Raw genomic sequence first — 19,217 nt, forward strand, 5'->3', positions numbered from 1 at the left:
CGGTGGGGAGATGGGGCAAGCTGGCCGGATGCAGGCCCCCACCTCTCTTCCTGTCATCACTATTCAAACAGCACTGACAGAAGCACTTGAGATGATGGGGATAGCAGGATAGCCCCTCCTGGCCTTGGATCTCCTCCGAGAAGGCCCAGTTCTTTCCCCTCCAAGCTCTACCCCACAGCTCCTCTGGGAGGAGTTGCACACAATTCCCACACCCCTAGATGGTTCAACATTCTTTATTTTTTTTAATGAAACTAGATAGCTGCTTACAAAAAAAAACCACACACATTTTCCCCATCCCCCTCTTCTCTCCCATTCCTATGTCACCCCCTCTTTTCCCCAGGCTAGCCTCTCATTCACAGTTGTCCATCGGTGGATGGGTTTGGTTCCATTTCGTTTGTTACAATCACAGAACAAAGTCTAAGCTGGAAAGACAAACACGAAACTGGAAAAACAAAGCCTTTGAGTACAGGGAAGGGAGTGCACTAGGTTGGCCTCCTCCTGATACCCCAAAGTAAAGCCATGATAACCCGCCCATGTTACCCCCCCCCTTGCCTCCCACAATAATCCCCACACTACAGTGAAGAACACACCCCATCCCCCATGTTTGGGGAACAGAGGCTACAGACTGTAGAATTTCAGGCTCCTGTCCATGCCTGTGGAAGCGATGAATTTAGCATGGTGGCCAAAGGCCACACCTGTAGTCAGGCCACTGTGCTCTGTGGGGAGAGACATGAGAGGCGGTTAGGGGGGAGAGACTGCGCGGTTCATTTGCAACTCATCCTACTAGATCATCTTCCCCTCCACCCCAGGGCCATACCACACTGCACATTCCCTGGGAACGGGATCTCTGGGACACAGGGAGAGGAGCAACCTGTTCTCCCACTCCAGGATACCAGCACAGGCCTGTTAGCGTCTCCCAGCTGGGCACCTCACCTGTGAAGTGGAGAATCTCCGTCCACTGCTTGCAGATGTAGATCTGGACGTCTGTGCCGCCCAGGGCCAAGTAGGTACCGCTCTGGTCAAATATGAGGGACTTCACCTACAGAGAAGAGTGAGATCTAAGCCCTGGGCACAACTTTGTGCCAGATCCAGAGGGCTCTCTCCCTCCATCCCCAGGCTGCCAGGTGCAGAGGGCACCCATCTCTCTCTCGCACACACAACACCTGTGTCTATGCAGGCAACACCCTCCCCTGCACGCTCACCTACCAGACACCAGTTTCTGGATGGGGACCTTCCCCCTTCCTCTCAACACACACACTGGGATCCCTGGTGCAGGGAGAAGCCCAGCCAGATGAGGACACACAACAAGGACACAGAGGAAGAATTCCCCCAGGCCACACCCCTCAGCTGGATCCTCTCATCAGGAAGAGGCTGGGGAAGCAAGGACAGGGCTTGATGCAGCAGGAAGGTCGCACGCACCTCAAAGTTATTGTCCAGCTGCAAAGTCTTGAAGTTCTTTAGCTTGCGCAGATCCCAGAGTTTGACAGAGGAGTCATCAGCGGCCGTGGCCAGGTAGTAGCCGTTCTCGGAGAACGCGATGCTGGTGATGGGGCCAGAGTGCCCCGGGAAGTTGGCCACATTGGTGCGTTCCTGAGACAGACAGAGAGTTAGTCACCTGTTGCTGGCAGGCAAGGACAGTGACCAGCTTGGGCCAGCTGGGAAAAGACCGGGGGCAGCAGATTGTGGGAACGGAAGATCCAGCCTAACAGAGCCAGATCCAGAGGACAGGAGCCATCTCCACACCCCTTTGTGCTATGAGTCCAACCCCTCACATTAGCAGGCTCTGGCTAGAGTGTGACTCTCCCCTGGTGAGACCACCCAAGCTATGGCACCTACACACACGCCCCCTTAGGAGGACTGTGCACATTATCAGACGGGGCCAGAGTGGAAGACATGTGATATCCAAGCTCCCCCTACTCAGCCCAGCAAAATGAGTCAACTGGCAAGCTCTCCAGAGTGAACTCCTACCCCCTCTCTCCCTGTGTGCTTCGACTAGCGCTGAACACAGTTAATGCCAACGTGCAGCATCATTTCAGAGCAAACATCATTGAGCTGAATGGGTCGCTTCACCCTCACTGGCTCAGGCTCTCTGCACGCTCAGGCAGCCCCTGCTGCGTCGCTTGCGCGCCAGTCACATGGGGAGTGGTTGTGACAAGGGGTAAAGACATTTTTCTTTAAATGAAATCAGAGATCCTAGTGCATAAAGGAGGAGGCCCTAGCGGCCCCATGCTCTACCTACAATGTATATAGGGACCCAACCTCAGTCTGAACATGCTCCTAGCCATGAAGCTGGACGTGCCAATATGCGTAAGAGCCTAGAAACCTCCAGCACCAGACTTTGAAGCTGTTGGGCACACCCAGCCAGCCCTACCTTCAAGTCCCAGATCTTGATTTGAGAGTCCATAGTCCCCGTCCCGAAAATGAGCCCATCAGGGTGGAACTGAGCACAGGTGAGAGCTGCAGAGACCCAAAAAAGGACCGAGTGAGGATCACATCTCACTGGGATAACAGGAGAACACAGCAGAAAGCAAGGCCCCCTCCCAGCCTTCCCCAACACAGGTTCCCTAGGCCTTGTGTAACACAGAATATGGCCCTTCCTGCAGCCTTTTACCCAGGGTGAATACAGAAAGATTATCTAGGTAGGGCTGTCAAGTGATTAAAGAATGTAATCGCGTGCACTGAGGTTCTGCACTGAACCTGGGGTCAGCTGAGACCTCCAGTTGATCCTGGGCTCCCTTGGTGCTGCAGAGGCATTTCAAAGGGGCAGCACCATGGGAGCCCAGGATCAGCTGGAGTTCTCAGCTGATCCCAGGCTCAGTGCAGCTGCCCCTTGGAAAGGCCGCCTTGGTGTTTCCAAGGGGCAGCACCACGTTAATCGCAGGCAGCGCATCCCCGACTCCTAACGTGCTGCCCTTTGGAAGTGCCGGAGCAGCGCTTCAAAGGGGCAGTGCGGCATTAATGCCTGCGATTAACACGTTAAAAAAATTAACGCATTAATCCTTCCCTGCTTTAATCGCAGATGTTACCGCACATCAATTGACAGCCCTATATCTAGGACAAAATATTTTTCCAACGTATCGTTTCTTTAGAAGTATTACAGAAAGCTCATTTTTAAAATATGTTAGACACCTCTTAGACTATCCACTAGATCGACATGCAGGTAGTGAGAAATGTAACCTAAGGTTAATAGTGAACATATTTCACGGTTATTTCTGAAACAAACATTCTTAACAAGCTTCTCTTCTTATGTGCTACCCCACTGCGAAAATTCAGTGAAGCACAGTGACCCCTGTGAGCCAGCCTCCGCCTCCCTCCCGCCCTGCCAATACCGAACCCTTACCACAGCCAGAGGTTTCATCTGTGACCTTGGTGAGCACACGACCCGTCTGGATATCAGAGAAAGCCCAGTACTGAAAGAGAGGACAAGGCGTGAGTGCCTCCCACAGCAGCCTGCCCTCCGCTGCTTCTGCCTGTGCCACCTCGCTGATCAAGATGAGCTCCCACAACACGGGGGGCAAGGAGAGGTTGGGGCGATCCAGGTCTCACCTGGTCATCAGAGGAGCTCAGGAGATAGTCGCCGGTGGCGTGCAGACTCAGCCCCGTCACGGCGTTCTCGTGGGCCCGGACAACCTGCACGCAAGTGGCGCTTGGGACCGACCAGATCCGGATAGTGGCATCGGGAGAGGCGGAGAACACCAGCTCCTAGATGTGAGGGCAGAACACGCCTGGCGGTCAGAACATCGACAGTGGGAGGAGTGAGACAGCGTTAATGCTGAGGCGCGGCTTCAGCAGAAGCCTTCCCCTCCCCATGCAGGGATATGGAGAAAAGTCCGCCGTACACTGGGCTATGGGCCTGGAGACCCCGCAATCCATCCCCTTGGGATGTTACACCGTAAGGTAAATGGGGCGGGAGCTGGCACTGGCCCTTACCTGGGATGGATGGAACACCACGCTGGTGACTTTCTTGGCGTGCCCTTTGAGGGTTGCCAGGATCTGCTCCGAGCTCTTGTCAAAGACGATGACATTTTTATCCGCCCCGCCTAGAACACAAACAGAGATGGGTGGGGCCCAGAGACCCATTTCCCCTCAACATCCAGCCCCCTGGAACTGATGGGGACTCTCAATCTCCAAAAGCTGGAAAGAGAGAGCTCTGCTGCCCTCCACCCCTCCGGACCAGCCCAAGCCAGACGAGCGGTGTGCCCAGCAAACAGGGAGACTTTTGACCCACATCCCTGCCCTCTGGCAAACAGCAGCAGTGGCTCCCAGAGGCCACCATCCATCCCTGCCAGCCTGGTGGCAGAAGCTGGCGCCAAGGCAGCTGCCTTACCGGTGAGGATCTTGTTGGTGTCGGAAGGACAGAGGTCCAGGGCGAGGATCCCTGGGATGCTGGCGCTGTGCAAGCCCTGTGCACAAAGACGGGTGTCAGACAGAACCACTGCTGAGCAGGAAGGGCCCCTCGAGACTGGTTCAGATGCCATAATCACCAGGGCTCTTTGCTATCCCCTCCTCCCCCGCAATGCCTGAGAGCCAGCACCTGTTCAGCTCTGTCTGTTAGCAGCAGCGCTGATGGCCAAGGAGGGGAGAAGCAGACAGGAGGCAGCTCAGGATTCAGGTGCTGGGCTTAGAGCTCAGCTGCCGAGAGGACACTCCAGAGCCTCAGAGGACCGAGAGGAAGAAGCAGTGACTGATCCCTAGCAGCACAGCGTCCCCGCTACCACTCCAGGACGGGGACCAAGCGTGCCCAGGTTCTGAAGAGCAGCACAGCCCCAGGTAGTTGCATAAGGGACTGTGCCATTGGGGGAAGCCTGACTGAGCATTCACAGGCATCACCAAGCTTTGAGGCCCCAAGTTAGCTTGCAGCCCTCTGCATCAGAGAACTCACCACGTGTGAGGCCACCTGCCGGTACTTGCTGAGCTCCTCTGGCTTCACCAGCTCCTCTGGAACCGTCTTACCTCTCTACAGCAAGGAGAGCATCCAAAGAGAAATGAGCATCCTCCTGGGAGAGCACCAAGCCCCTGCATCCCTCCCCTGACCTGCTTTGCCACCCCACCCCAGGGATCAGAGAAATTCCCTCCATAGAGACCTCCAAAACAACAGTTCCTACTTTCCTGCTTCTTTTCCCCTGCCCCAAAGGAGAGCACCCTCCCACCTCAAAGCCCCTACATCCTGCCCCCCACTGCAGGGAAGGAAGAGAAACTGGGGAACAGCCACTCACCTTCTTACGCTCCGTGGTCAGCACCGTGGCTTTGTCTTGAAGCTGGAAAACAAGAGAATGAACTCAGGCACTGAGACACTTGTCAGCAAAAAGACTGGCATCTGACAACCTGCACCATGCAGCGACAGGGTGCAACAGATGAGGCAGGGAGATGAAAAAGGAGCAACTACATGGGGGACAGGGATGGTGGACAAGAGAATTGCTCCTGTAGTGGAGCGAAGGGCGAATCTGGAACAGAGGGCTCCTTACCTTCTGGATGATCTCGGGGGTCATGCCCACCAGCTCTCCCAGATCCATTGGCTCGCCAGCACCCTGGATTGGGGAGAGAAGAAGCCCATGAGTACAGCAGGCATGACAGCACAGACAGGAGGCGCACGGAGAGAGCTACGCAGGAGGGACTCACCGTGATGTTGGGCTGGGAAGACGGCACAGCCTGGGGGACAATGAGGCCAGCCTGGGGTTTCAGAGTCGCCAACGCTGTGGAGACACAAGCAGCAGTTTGAAGGGTTGACATGGGTGCCAACTGCAGATTCACAGGAGTGGCGCAGAGATTTTGTTACCTCTTCCCTTGGGCGCTGACTCCTGCCTGCTCCACAAGCTGCACCCCTCCCCGCCGGCTCCCAGGGCGCTAGAATTAGAATCCCCTCAGACTGTCCCCATGGTGCTGCAGCCTTGTCCTCAATCAGTGCCATCTCCCCGACTTACCTTCTCTGGCAGCAGTGACCTCTTTGGTGAGACGGGCGATGACGCGGCAGGCAGCGTCGTGCTGGTACAGAGCGTGCGACAGCTCCTGGCGGGTGGTCTGCAGCTGCTGGCGGAGTGTGAAGCTGTGCAGCATGACGGCATCCTGGGGGAGGAGCCGCACGGTGAGGGAGCCCACCAGAACTCAATGCTCTGTCCACCCCAGCTCAGCAAGCTCTGCCTACCTGGGTAAGTAGAGTGGGGGACTCCTCCCACCCAACCTCTGCGAGCAAAAAAGGCAGCCCACCTCCCCAGCCAATCAGAAGAGAACCTGTTCTCTCCATTGCCCCAACACCCACCCCATCTCTCCCCACGAGGGCACTTACCCACTCATCCTGAAGGGCTTTCAGAATGGCCGGGATGCTGGTGGCCGAAGGTGGTTTGGGCCGGATCGGGTGGGCAACTGTGAATGGGGCACGTGGACCTGTTAGCCTCAGCAGTGAGGATTAATCTCCTTTCCTGTCTCTTGCCTCTCTACTTCTTCTCCACCCTCAAACACATCCATTCACCCATCCCTTTATCCAGATCCATGTGCACCCTTACTTGATCCTCTGCTTTAAGCCTACGTGAGCCACTTGTGGAAGAGACCCATTAGACAATGAGGATGTTAATGTATCTCTGACGTGAGCATCCTGGATCCTACCATGCCAATCAGGCTAGTGGCTCAGCCAATGCAGTAGCCTGCCAACGACAAGGTTCAGCAGAGCCCCCAAATCCCCAAGATACATCTCTTGTGACAGCGTGAATTGCCCAGAGGAGAACAGAAATCCCCAAGCAGCTGACTCTATTTAACAAGTCCTCTCAGAGGCTGCTGGGAGTGGGAGGAATCTGGGCCTATACCAGCCAAACCCAGATCATTCCAACAAGAGAGAAGAGGAAAAGGCAGCATTCAAAAGGGCTGAAGGCAGAAAGGGGCCAGAGGAGAGCCAAAGTCTTTGACGGATGAAAATATGAAGAGTTTGAGGCACCAAGTTGGCCTACTTCCCCAGGAATTTTTAGACTTTGCCTGAGAGGTAAGAGGACACTAGGGACATGCTAAAGATTTTGGATGTAGATGATTAAACTCAATACTGATTTGCCCCTTTTATAAGGATTCCTACATTCTCTTGGTGTCTTTTCTTCCCCAACACTTTTGCGGAAAAGCGTCCGTGCCAATCTAGACGCTCTTTTCCGCAAATGCTTTTAACAGAAAACTAGACGTAGCCTTTCTGTAATGATCATATCTTCCTGGCCCACCAGGCAATTGCTTGGTGAGCAGTGGAAGCTAAGGCTTAGTCAGAAGGCCAAGTGATGGTAGTGATGATCCACCCAACTTCCTACAGCTGGTGAGACTCGACCATGTCACACCTCTAAATCTTCTCCCCACCGCTTGATACCTTTGATATCTATCAGCTGCTCTTCAGACAGTGGCTGGTTGTTCACTGGGTCAGTCCCATTTTCTGCAATGTACTTTTCAATCAATCTTCGCTCATAGACATGGTTTGAGACTGGCGATACACAAGGGTGCTCTGGCACCTCATTTGAGACTGCAAAAAATAAAAAGATTGCAGTGGTGACAAGTGGACAAACAAAAGAACCTAGGTCCTTACACAAACCCCTTGCTTACCAGAAGACAGAGAAGCTCCAAGACAAAGGTAACGGACACAGACCAATCTTTCCTACAGCCTCTACATGTATAGCACTGTTACCATGCCTTCCCTGTTTATATGTAAGCTATTGTCATCATCCTCATTTATCTTTATTGATTCAAGCTTCTGTGCACCATCTTTCTGTCCAAGGTCTGTTTTCTAATAACGTAGTTAGTCCCTGAATGACACACACATGCCTTTCAACAAGTAGCTAGGTCTCCCTCCGGGCAGATCAGGCAGTTAATGATGAATCTAACCTAACTATGAATTCCATGGCTCTTCATCTGTGCTGTTATATGTAATCTCTAGCATAAGCTGCAAAAGCTTGACTTGCTTTATACATCACAAGCTGTCAGATGTGCACAGACCAGCAGTACCTACATTTGTACAGGGCAAAAAATGTGAGACACACTCAGAAGTGTAACTGTCACGGTTTATGTGCCTAAGGGGAAGGAGCTACCATGGAAAGCTCTCTGAGCTCGTTTCCACGGGAACTGGTAGGATCAGCAGCACTGAAAACCGTACATGCAGATTTTCATCCAGATATCTTAAGTCCCTCCCTCGTGCACCTTTATTTAGTTCTCAGCACCGTGGCAGAGCGGCTCAGGTGCCCAACTACAAGCCTAAAAGGTGCAGGTTCAAGCTGCACTTGACTCCCCCCCCCCCCCGCCCCGCACGAAAGACCACTTCCAATTCACCCCGCTGCAAAATGGGTATCGGGTGAGGCCGGCCATCGCCGCCTGGCTGTGACACCCCCGGCCTGGCCCCGGCCCACCAGCCCGGTGAGCCGGGAGGAGGGGGGGGGGCTTGTCTGTGCTTCAGCCTGCCCAGCCCAGGCGCTGCGCCTCCCGGGACACGGGCCGGGCAGCCGCGGCCTTGCAGGGGCGGACTCAGGTGCAGACTCGGGCGCCGAGGGGCTCGGCACGAACCGGGATCGGGGCCCCCAGGGGACACCCAGCGGGGGGGGGGGGGGGTCTGCAGTCTCCTCCTGGGTCCGCTGCAGAGACACCGGGCCCGCGGGGAGGATCGGTCACCGGGGGGCGACTCAAGCCCGGCCCCTCCCCCCGCGGCCCCCGGCCCGTCACTCACTCGAGCAGATCAGGGACATGGCGGCGTCTCCTTAAGGGTCCCGGTTCTGCTTCCGGGTCACGGGCCCCGTTTCCGGGAAGGAGAAGGGGGGCGGGGGGGAGAGAGAGAGTTTGCGTCCCGACCGAGACCGGCCTCGCGCCGCGTCCACTCGCTCACGCGGGGCCCCAGAGAAGCGCGGCAGACTCCACAGCCCCGCCCCCGCCGGAAACGGAACTCTTCTCCGCATGCTCCGGGCAGGCGCAGCTCGGCAACTTCCGGCTGCCGCTCGGGCATTTCCGGAGGGGGCGAGGTGGTTGGAACTGCCACTCCCGGCATGCCGCGCTTCGTTCCTAGAATGCACTGGGTGCCGCCCAGGGCTGAAACTCCCACAATGCTCTGCGCGGGGACACACTCACACACCTCTATGACTACAATTCCCAGCGGCCCCCGCGCCAGGTGCTAGATTTGAATTGCGCGCCCAGCGTTCTGGCCAGCAGCTGGGCAGAGCTGCCCCCACCCCCACCCCCAGGGTGAGCTGCGGTGCTGGGGCCTGGCAGCCAGGGTGAGGTGCCCAGCCTGGAGCATCCCCCCTGCGCCCCACAGCAGCTTCCCAGAGGCTTTGTGGGCTGCGCCGTGGCAGCCACGGCCAAGGCGCCTGGTTCTGGGGTGGCAGGAGGGGGCAGCCGCTGTGCTGCCAGGGGAGCTTGGCTTCTGGGCTGCCCTCGCCGCTGGCCCCTGGGCTTTGCAGCACGCTGCTCTGCGGGCCCTTGGCAGCAGGCCGGGAGCAAGCCCAGGGCCGAGTTTCCGTGACTCTTCCCAAAGATGGCGAGGAGTCCTGTGGCATGCGTGCATGGGACGAAGTGGGTCTTTGCCCACGAAAGCTTATGCTCCAACGCTTCGGTGAGTCTATAAGGTGCCACAGGACTCCTCGCCGCTTCTGCAGATTCAGACTCACACGGCTACCTCATCTAATACTTGTTCCCAAAGATGGCATTTCTGGCGCTTGCCTCAGCGCTGCCCCTGAAGCACAGAGAGACTCTCCTTTCCCATCAGCAGGCTTGCAGCACCCAGCTGTTCTTTCAGTCTCGCCCAAGCACTGTCAGCTCGCTCTGCCAGAGCTGTGTGTGATGTGATCACTGCCTAAGATGGGTGCAGGTTTGACCTTTGACCTCATTTCCACATGCTATGAGTGCCTGGGGGTCCAGAAGGGTGGGGCTTGGGTGTTGAATTTCTCCCTCTGACTGGCTTGATGCCCTGTCTGTCTGCATAACCACAGCTCACTCACTGGCTGAAACATGAGTCATCCTTTCCAGGAGGCTAGGCAGTTTACAGGGGAGTGTGGGGGGGAGGGAAGCCTGGGGAGAGGTCAGGAAGCCGGTAAGTGGGTATTGGTAAGTGGCTGATTCTCAACTAAAAGGCGAGATCACAGTTACCCTGGTGTCGCTGGGATGTTGTTTGCCTGCTTGACATTCCTGACATTGCGGTGCTGGCCTGGGGCCAACAGAAACACAGGGATTCTATAACTTTGTTAAGTATCAGAGGGGTAGCTGTGTTAGTCTCAATCTGCAAAAGTGGCAAGGAGTCCTATGGCACCTTATAGACTAACCAAAGTGTTGGGAGCATAAGCTTTTGTGGGCAAAGACCCACTTCGTTATGCTCTGTGCCTTTAGTCATCTTTCTCTTTTCCGTTGGCAGAGACTCCTGGGGCAGAGAGGAGAGCCAGAGAAATGACTGGGCGGGATCTTAAGTCCTCATGCTGCCGCCAAGCCCTGCTCCGACTAGCCATGGCTCTCCTGATGTCAATCGCTTTCCTTCATGTGGCTGGGGCCAGCACTCATGGCGAAACCTGGAAAGCAGCCGTCCATTCTGACTTCCTGTCCCAGCTGGCTCAGGGCTTGAGGGAGACTCTGGAGGAGTGGATTGGCCAGGATGCACTTCAACTCGTGACAGAGGTAAGGCTGGAATCCTAGCTGAATCAGGAAAGAAGGGGGGCTGTATTTATTTGTGTGGGGTGCTTGACTGACTGCTCTCTGGGATCAATTGAAATAACTTTGAGCATTGTCAGAGCTGTCATAAGAGGCGAATGTAGGAAGGCAGCATAGTCTAGTGGGTAGAGCAGCCACTGGCACTCAGGAGACCAGGTTTCTCTTCCCAGCTGGACTGGGTGATCTTGAGCAAGGATCCCCCCGTGCCTGTTTCCCCATTTGTAAAATGAGGCAAATGATACTGGGAAGTGTTGTGAGATCTAGTGATGGCAGGTGATTAGATAATACTATCGCCACCACTTAGCTCTTTTTTATTACATACTTTAGGCAAAATAAGTGGCACATGGAGGTATGAATCACTGCTCAGGTTGCACTCCCTGTCTATATCTGCCCTGGGCTGGGGAAGCTAATGACCCAAGCAGCGGACCAAATTCAGTGATGAATCCTAGTCTCGTGCCACCTGCGGCATGATGTGCATACACTGAGAAGAAGGCTAGTACAAGCTGAACCTCTCTAGTCTGGCACTCTCTAGTCCAGCAACATCCGTGGTCTGGCATGATTTTAGTTAGCTGGATGTCCAGTTCTCATGGGTGTGGCCACGTTTCCTGCAGTCCCATAAAGTTTGTTTACAGCCACCAGTTCTGGCTCTCAATGTTCTGTGCTGTTCAGCTCTAATTTACCCCTAAATATCTTCTAGGAGCCCAGTAAGCAGTGGAAGTGCTGGTAATGCCACTAAACAATATTGACCTTCTCTGGTCACCAGTCAGCTCCCAAGGGTCCCAGACTAGAGAGGTTGAACCTGTATAATCCATTTCCAGTGCAGCCTGTATTGGTCAAACCTAGCTTACCCATTTCTAGAAGCTTGGTATTTCTCCCTCTTCCCCTCCCCTCCCAACCCCTGGGATTTCTGACCAGGGAAGTTTAGTTCAACTCAGCCAGCTGCTCTGCCAGTAGGCAATATGTGTGCCAGAGTCTTGGTTCTGCCATTAGAGACATAAGTTCTATTCCTAGCTCTTCTGGCAGCAGCTCCTTGCAACCTCTTGCTTATCCGATCAGTCGAGTGACAGCTGCTTCCCAAGGTTGGGGGTGGGTGAGACTTTGCTTTATTAAGGGCTGATAAGTGCCCAGAAAGGATAAGAGCATAAGGATGGTCCCACAGTTAGGATATTGGTCTGAGGCCCAGGGATCGGGATTGAATTCCCTGCTCTGCCCCAGCTTTCACTTGGTGACCTTTGTCAAGTCCTGTAGCCTCTCTGTGTATCAGCTCCCCAGTTATCAAAGGGGGACAACAGTCCAGCCCTGTTTGGGCTGTGAGGATAAATACACTGAAGGTTGCAAGGAGCTCAGATACTATGGTAAAGGGGGTTGCAAAAGCACGTTAGACAGAAGGAGCTTCCTTTTTTTCTTTCCTTCTGGGGTGATGGAGCCAGCTGGCTGGTTCAGTAGCACTTCAGAGCATAAGATCTTATCAAGTGAGTGTGATATCAACATCCGGACCAACTTGTGCATTGGAGGGACTGGCACACTGACACCAGTGGAACTTTGAAACAGGATGCGCTGGCATCTGATTAGCTGAAGGTTTGGCATATATTTCCTAAATACTTGTGTCTCACAGGGTATGGCTACACTGGTGGGGGGGGGTGCATTTCAGAAGAGATACACAAATAGCACTCGCATTTGCATACCTTCTTCAGGTTTTTTCCTTGGAAGAGGCTTTTCTGCTATTTGGCTCCGTCTACACCTCTTCTGAAAAAAAACCCTCTTTTGGAAGCCCCCGTAAGCCTCATTTTATGAGGAAGAAGGGGGCTTTTGAAAAAGGGGGAGGAGGGTTCCGACTTTTGGCCACATGTAGATGGGGCCAAATGGCGGAAAAGCCTCTTTCGGGGGGAAAAAGGCTAGCACTATTTGCATACTTCTTCCGAAACCCCTCCCACAGTTTAGCCGTACCCTGTGAGATACAAGTATTTAGGAAATATGTTATCTTGGATTCAGGAGCCACAGGTAGCCTGTTTGCTCTGGGCTGGATTGCAATCAGCTGGATATAGTTGTATGGGTTATTTTTGGTTTTTCAACTGGATGTTTTTAATTTATTTAGATCAGTTTCTTTATTTTTTTTAAAAAATCTGGTTAAAATCCTGAATTTCAAACTATATTAAGACCCACATGTCATCTCTTAGAACATTTAAATGAAAAATCAAGTTGCTGTAGCCCTGAGCCTCTCGCGAAAATGTGTTAATGACGGCTTTCCTAGATAAAGAATAAGGGGTAAAATTCTCACTTGAAATCATGCTTTCTACATGTGGCAGAACAGGTCATGTCATGTATTAAGGGGGGGCGGGAGACACAGGCTGTGCTACTAGGAGCAAGAATCTGATCTAGTCATATGGGTGTTGAGATCATCTGGCCTCTGATTCTGAGCCACTGCCATGTGCCTTCGCACTAGGGAACAAACAGATGTACCAAATGTAGTGTCGAGGCTCTATGTAGTTATAAATCAGCATGTTCGAAGGGTAGCTCAACCAAGAAGAACACGCTTCTGTTCTTTAGAAAATAACTGTACTACAAGTGGAACTGTTAATTAAAACTGATTTAAAACCGTGGCTTTCCACTTGATGATCCAAATTACTGATGTAAATTGGCTTGATATAAATCAGTCCACCCTAATTGCAGCCATGCTGAGCTTGGCACCAGGCCCAGGGGATGGTGGGAAAGGGGACCCCGCACCACCTGTGTGGTTTTCCTGGGAGGGGACTATTTCAGGCCCTAGTGAAGTTAGAGCAGTTTCAGGGGCTGCCCAAGGCCCCAAGAGGCTGCCCTCGCAGTCAGGAACAGCCAAAGCCTTGTGGCACTTCCCCAAGAAAGACCATAGCACTGTACCTACACTGGGAGCTGCTGGTGTAGAGCTTGCGTTAGGCTCCCCTGTGATGGGAGCTCTGCAGGTCCCTTTCACCCCTGTGCCTCTCCTCTCAGAGCCAAGGATCTGGGTTGATCTGAAAGGCCACCAAGCCTCCAGACAGGCTCAAAGGCCGTGTGGAGGAATAGCCTTTGCTCTCCCCCTCTTACAGCTGGGCTCTGCAGAGATGCAGTGACTTGCAGGTCACACTGGGGTCTGTGGCAGAGCTAGGAATGAGCCCCAGTCCTTTCCCCACAGCCCAGCCATCCCTCCTTCCTTTACAGCTGGGGAGAGGGACCTCCTGGGGCCTCTCAGGCTTCTGCAAATGGTAAGCGAAGGCGAGGTCTCCCCTTCACCCTGGCATGGAGAGGGGCTCAGCTGGCACATGGGGCTTCCTGTACAAGGCAGCGTGGCCACATCTCCGATGCCAGGTGCTGCTCCATTTACTGGCAGGGAAGGCTGCATTCACCCAGCCAGGCACCACATCCTGTGGGGATTCCCATGTGCCTGATGTGTCCTCATCTGCCCAGGCAGCAAAGTGGCTCTCAGCCCAATCAGGCAGGAGGTTCTGACCTGGTGCCTTTAGCAGACACAAAGGAGGAACATGCCCCCCCCCCCCCCACACACACACACACACACTCTTCCCTTACATTCTTCCATGGCCCTGTGTCCTCTCTCTCCCACCGGGGTATCTCGGCACTTTTAGGCGGAGTCTGAGACCTGCTCTCTTTTCCCTGCAGAACGTCTCATCCGTGTTCTGGATTGTGTCCTCCGGCATCTCGGCAGGTCTGATCACCCTGTCCGGAATTGCAGGGCAGATCCTAAGCGCTTTCGGGGTCAATGGTAAGTTGTTATTTACCAGCGTCACTGAGAGATCCCAGCTGAGATCAGGGCCCAGTTTGGGCAGCACCCCAGAGGCGCCCAGTGAGAGATGCACCCTGCCCCAGAGAGTTTACAGTCTAAACTGAGTAAATAAAGCTTCAGAGGGGTTGCCAAATTAGTCTGTAACAGGAAAAACTTGAAAAACAACAAATAGTCTAGCAGCACCTTAGAGAGTAAAAAATCATGTAGATGGTGTCATGAGCTTTCGTGGGCACAGCCCACTTCTTCAGATGAAGAAAGGAGGGGAAGGGGTGAGAGGCATAAAGAGGATGAGGAGGGTGGCCAAGATCACCCAGCAGCCTAGTGGCAGAGTTAAGAATAAAACCCAAGTCTCCTGCGCCCCAGTTCAGTGCCTGATCCACGGTTTGACACTGAGCCCTCCGGGCATGTCCCTCCCCTGCATGCAGCCGAGGACAGTGTGGGGACTGGTCTGTTCTTTCATCATTCTCTCTCCTTGGAGCATGAGAGTCCAGTCCTGCCCTCCACAGCAAAGAGAGGTGTGTCCCAATCTGCACTCTGTGCCCGTCCCGCAGTAGGGGGAAAGGGAAGAAGCTTTGTCCTTCCCCTCCTGCATTTGATGGCTTGAAAACGGGCCTTCCGGTCTGGTGGGGAGGAAAGGAGAGAGGGGCCTTCCAGGCTGGTGGGGGTGGGTTATGTCTCTTAAGCAGCTCTCCCCCTCCAGCACAATGAGGTTACTTCACACATGCCGCCCTTAGTTCGGCACCCCAGGGAAGACCTTGCCCAAGCCTGTGAGGGGAGATTAGGAGTCGCCACTGTTTCTCTGTCTAGCACAGAAGGAGTTCCTCCTGAAACCAGTCCTCCCCCTCCCTCCCCCATCATGCCCTTCTCTTGAGGAGCAACCTGTCCTTGCCTAGTTGGGCTGGAGATCCTCCTTCCAGCCCAAGCGTTATCACTTGGCCTAGCCTGGCCCAGCCCTATTGGGGCTAGGGATCCTATTTAATTAACCAGTTAAACGTTATGTTCAACCCATTAAATGAGGGTAGATGGGAGCTGCTTTAGTGGGACTGGAGCACCCCCGCCTGTGGCAAGCCGTGGAGCAGAACTCGGCCTGTGGCGGGCCCCCGCCAGATAACCGTAACCAGTAAGCATCACCCAGTTAACCATTCACGTCCCTAATTGGGGTGGCTATCGTGGGGGTTACCTCAGCCCCATAGGTCAGTCATAGGGGGTCAGTAAAGCATCAGGTCTCACCTATGTCTAATCGCTTTCCTTCTCCTCCTTCCCTTTCCAGGGGATCAAGTGGTCCAGCCCCTTAAGTTGGGCCCTGCTCAAGTACAGACCCTGCTGCTGTGGGGCCTGGTGGCTGTGGTGGGCTACTGGCTGCTCTCACAGCTGCTGGGCTTGGTGCTGGCCATCCTGGGACATGTCATGTGGGGGCTGAAGGTGGTGGTCTTCCTGGGCTGCTTCCTGCTGATCGTCTCAGCGGTGCCCAACCGCTCGGTGCAGGCCCTGCTGCTGCTGTGCCTGCTCACCCTGTACGCCCTGCTGGGGCGGCTGAGCAGCGCACGCCGCTCCGGGAGCCAGCTGGAGGCCAAGGTGCGCAACCTGGAGTGGCAAGTGGAGGAGCTGCGGCGCCGGCAGAGGCGGGGGTCCCCGTGGAACGTGGAGCAGGATGAGTGAGGGGCAGGAAGTAGCCCCTCCCAGCCCTCGACAGACTCTCACCCCACAACCCGCAGCTGCCGTAACCCTCTGCACATGAGGGGCTCCATCCATGGGTGCTCACAACCCTTCCCATGGGACAGGCCCCACCCACTGCATGCTCATAGACCCCAACCACTTTGTGGCCCTTCTCAGGCCGCTCCCCACTGTGCTTGCTCATAGACCCCACCTATTTCGTGGGTCTTCTCAGGCTCCTCCCCACTGAGCATGCTCATAGACCTCACCCACCTCCTGGCCCTTCTCAGGCCCCTTCCTACTGTGAGTCCTTAGGGACTCATAGGCCCCATCCCTATGCACTAATTTACATCCCCCCATTCCCCAGGCACTTGCAGGCTGCCCCCTCCCAGCCACCCTAGGACCCAGGGAAGCCAAAAGGGATCTCGCCGGGGGTGATGTGATTTCCCCAGCCTATCGTGGTCCCAGGAGTGACTGGGGGGGAGGGGCGAGGATGCCTCCACTCCTGCCATCTCCCCTGGGGCTTAAAGGGGCCACTTTGGTGTTGGTGAGTCTGGAACCAAGTGGGGTTTGATGCTGAATTTTTTCCCTTCCTATTTCCCTCTTGTCCCCTTCCCAGGGCTTCTCCTCTTCACCCACTGCCTGTGCCCACTTCCCCCTCCACCTCTGCCTCCTCCTGTCCCCACCTGCTCCCCTAGTGCAACACCAGCCTTGCTAAGAGGGTTGGGTCCAAAGGGCTTGATGTGCAGAGGTGCTGAGCTTTTGCTGCTCCCTTGGACTCTGGCTGGAGCGGAGATGCTGGATGGATAAAGGGGGTTGGGAGTGGGGGCAGGGGCACCATATCCCATTGCAGGAGGGGGTGATTTCTGGTGATCAGGGGCAGGGTTTCCCTAAGTGCCTTGATCAAGCCAACAGTGCCTTCTTATGCTACGAGTGGATGTTGTGGGGGGGGGGGAGGGGGCAGGAGAGGAAACTGCGTGTGCGTGGGAAGATGTTTACAGGTCCTTTCTAAGGACCACCCCCAACACCGTCCAAGCCAAAGACGCACAGCACACAGGAGGGGCGCAGGGCAGTCCCCCCAACGTTTGTCAGAGCCGGGGTGAGAGTTGTGTCTCGTTGCCACATCAGGCATGGAGGGCGACCTTTGTGCTCATCTACCCAGGGAGGAGCGGGTCCCAACCGATCAGAAAGGAGGGGTGCAGAGCAATTCCTGTTCATCCTCCCGCGAGCGCCATGGGAAGGTGGAGCAAGGGGGCTGATTCTCAGTCCGTGTGGATTGCTGCGCTGGCTCTCGCTCAGCATGCACAGGCCAGTCGTGGAGAGGACCCGGCTGAGTTACACACCCTCCTGAACTCCTGGGGTAAAGACTCAGCCAGCGAGCCTCCGTAGCTCCCGCTACCCCGTCTATGCTGCTCTTTGTATTGTGCTCACTCCATGAGAGCTAGGGTGAGCATCTCTGCAAGCTCCGGGGTGTGCAGCCCCCTCCTATCATGGCGGTGATGAGCTGAGCTGTTCTGTCCCCTGGGGCTGGAGCTGAGGCCAGGAAGCTGGACCGGGCCTGGCTGGGTGTGTGCTGTCAGCTGCCAATCTGTGTTTTGACCATTCTATTTTAAACAGGCCATTTTGTTATCAGGTTCCAAATAAAATCTACTGAACCACATTCTGTCCAGCCCGTGGGCGAGTCTGGATTTCTTTCTTCCTCTGCTCCTGGAAGGAACACTGCAGGCCCAGTCCTTCCCAGCAGGGGGTGCTGTGGGAACAGTGCACAGGAGTACGGGGGTGAACACTGGGTTACTCCAGTCCCAGCCTTTGCCAGCAGAGGATGCAGCAGGAAGTGGGGACTGGAGCAGTGGGATATTAGAGAGTAGAGGGGGGGCCCTGGCAGTGGGGGGAGGGAAGGTGCCGGAGGAGGGCTGGCTGCTAGGCAAGGACAGCAGCTGAGAGCCTTGAGGGGCGGGGGAATTTTTGCCAACACCCTGGCTAGGCCCTTTCTTCTCTCCGGGCCCAGCTGTCGGGAAAGGGATTGCCAGCGTGCCTCATGTTACAATCTGGAGTTCTAGACAACGGCGTCCCAGTGTCTTGGGAGGGGATTAACGTCCTCCAAGCTGCCTGTGCTCATCCCTGACCACGTGGATCCCCCAGGCGCTCCAGGAATGGACGGGCTATGATGGGGAACAGGGAGAGATGTTGTGCTGCCATTCTCACCCTGCTCTGTAGGAGAAGGGCAGGTTACAGGGGCTGTGTGCGTTACAGTCCCCCCGGGGCTGGGGAGGGCAGGACACGCCATGGGGCAGTGGGGATACCATCCAGCAGCAAGGGAGCGGGAAGGCTGGAGCCTCAGAGCTCCCCCCAGCTTTGGGTGTGATCACAGCACTGGGGGCAGCCAACAGCCAGGTGGGACCCCCATCTTCTTGCCCCTGCAGGCTGGATGGGTAAAGGGGGGGATGTCTCAGATATTGGCCCATCTCGCTCCCTGCTAGACCCTGCCTCTGGCACACACTTGCTGTGTCTTCAACAGGCTGTAATATCTTGGGGTTTGCATTTAGTGAGGACTGTAGAGGAGGCCAGGCTCACTGATCTGAGGGCCTTGTAGCCTAAACTCTGACACTTCCAGTCCTACCCCTGGCCCAGCCCCCATTACTCTCTGTAGGGCCAGAGAACAGAAAGGGGTGGGGGCTATGTCTGGCGAGTCTGCTCCTGATCCTATAGCTGCTGTGTCTGGACTCACTGTTGCCCTCACACAGCCTCCCTTCCATGCTCTCATTTGCTTATCCTTGTATTCCGATCCCCCAGTGCCTCTCCATAGGTCTCCCCCTCCGGGTCACCCAGCTGTTCTCTGCTGCAGGCTGATGGCAGATCCCAATAGAGTGATAGTGAAGTGGGGTCCGTGCCAGCCCCCTCTCTCCCAGAGCCCCAGCGCACAGCCGACCGGCTGCAGCTCCATGCTGCTGGCTGGCTCTTTATGGAGGGAGGCAAGTCGGAGCAAGAGGGCTGCGTGTGAGCTCTCCATGGCACCCAGCACTGCTCGGGTGCCTGAGGCTCTGGCAGGCTGGGACTGGCCCTGATGCAGCTGGGCTTAGCGAGCCGCAGGGCAACAGGCTTAAGGCACGCTCAGGAATCCACTCGCTCTGTCCCACCAGCCTGTCCGGCTCTATACAAAGCACCAGTC

The 19,217-nt window shown here is 55.3% G+C and overlaps 2 protein-coding genes across 5 annotated transcripts; one reads left to right on the forward strand and one right to left on the reverse strand.

Moving 5' to 3' along the window:
* Positions 1–217: 217 nt before the first annotated feature.
* PRPF19 (pre-mRNA processing factor 19) lies at positions 218–8,894 on the reverse strand. The gene is made up of 16 exons (XM_075928394.1): positions 8,675–8,894; positions 7,334–7,483; positions 6,284–6,360; positions 5,922–6,063; positions 5,620–5,693; positions 5,466–5,528; positions 5,217–5,258; positions 4,883–4,957; positions 4,328–4,403; positions 3,931–4,040; positions 3,547–3,702; positions 3,341–3,410; positions 2,372–2,457; positions 1,420–1,590; positions 934–1,039; positions 218–716 (listed from the first exon to the last, which is right to left on the reverse strand). The coding sequence occupies exons 1-16, from the start codon at positions 8,691–8,693 to the stop codon at positions 619–621; spliced, it is 1,515 nt and encodes a 504-aa protein (XP_075784509.1). The 5' UTR covers positions 8,694–8,894; the 3' UTR covers positions 218–618.
* Positions 8,895–9,480: 586 nt separating this feature from the next.
* Positions 9,481–17,708, forward strand: TMEM109 (transmembrane protein 109). 4 transcript variants are annotated; one of them, XM_075928395.1, is made up of 4 exons: positions 9,481–9,553; positions 10,349–10,605; positions 14,272–14,374; positions 15,666–17,708. In XM_075928395.1, exons 1-4 carry the CDS (start codon positions 9,496–9,498, stop codon positions 16,052–16,054), a joined length of 807 nt encoding a protein of 268 aa, XP_075784510.1. In that variant the 5' UTR covers positions 9,481–9,495; the 3' UTR covers positions 16,055–17,708. The 4 variants fall into 4 exon arrangements, with proteins under 4 accessions (XP_075784510.1, XP_006110342.2, XP_014429649.1 ...); XM_006110280.4 differs by lacking the exon at positions 9,481–9,553 and adding an exon at positions 9,934–10,030; XM_014574163.3 differs by lacking the exon at positions 9,481–9,553 and adding an exon at positions 9,937–10,044.
* The last annotated feature ends 1,509 nt before the right edge of the window (positions 17,709–19,217 follow it).

This window comes from Pelodiscus sinensis, chromosome 4 (genome assembly GCF_049634645.1).
Source record: "Pelodiscus sinensis isolate JC-2024 chromosome 4, ASM4963464v1, whole genome shotgun sequence".
Lineage (NCBI taxonomy): Eukaryota > Metazoa > Chordata > Testudines > Trionychidae > Pelodiscus > Pelodiscus sinensis.

Bases quoted from the DNA above. Each gene is read 5' to 3' on its own strand.
- PRPF19 (XM_075928394.1), bottom strand. The intron at 3,411-3,546 runs GTGAGACCTGGA...CCTCTCTTTCAG, and splicing joins TGAGCTCCTCTGATGACCAG to TACTGGGCTTTCTCTGATAT. The intron at 2,458-3,340 runs GTAAGGGTTCGG...GGGTCTCTGCAG, and splicing joins AGATGAAACCTCTGGCTGTG to CTCTCACCTGTGCTCAGTTC.
- TMEM109 (XM_006110280.4), top strand. From the start codon at position 9,949: ATGAGTCATCCTTTCCAGGAGGCTAGGCAGTTTACAGGGGAGTGTGGG. The intron at 10,031-10,348 runs GTAAGTGGGTAT...TTCCGTTGGCAG, and splicing joins GGGGAGAGGTCAGGAAGCCG to AGACTCCTGGGGCAGAGAGG. The intron at 10,606-14,271 runs GTAAGGCTGGAA...TTTTCCCTGCAG, and splicing joins CACTTCAACTCGTGACAGAG to AACGTCTCATCCGTGTTCTG.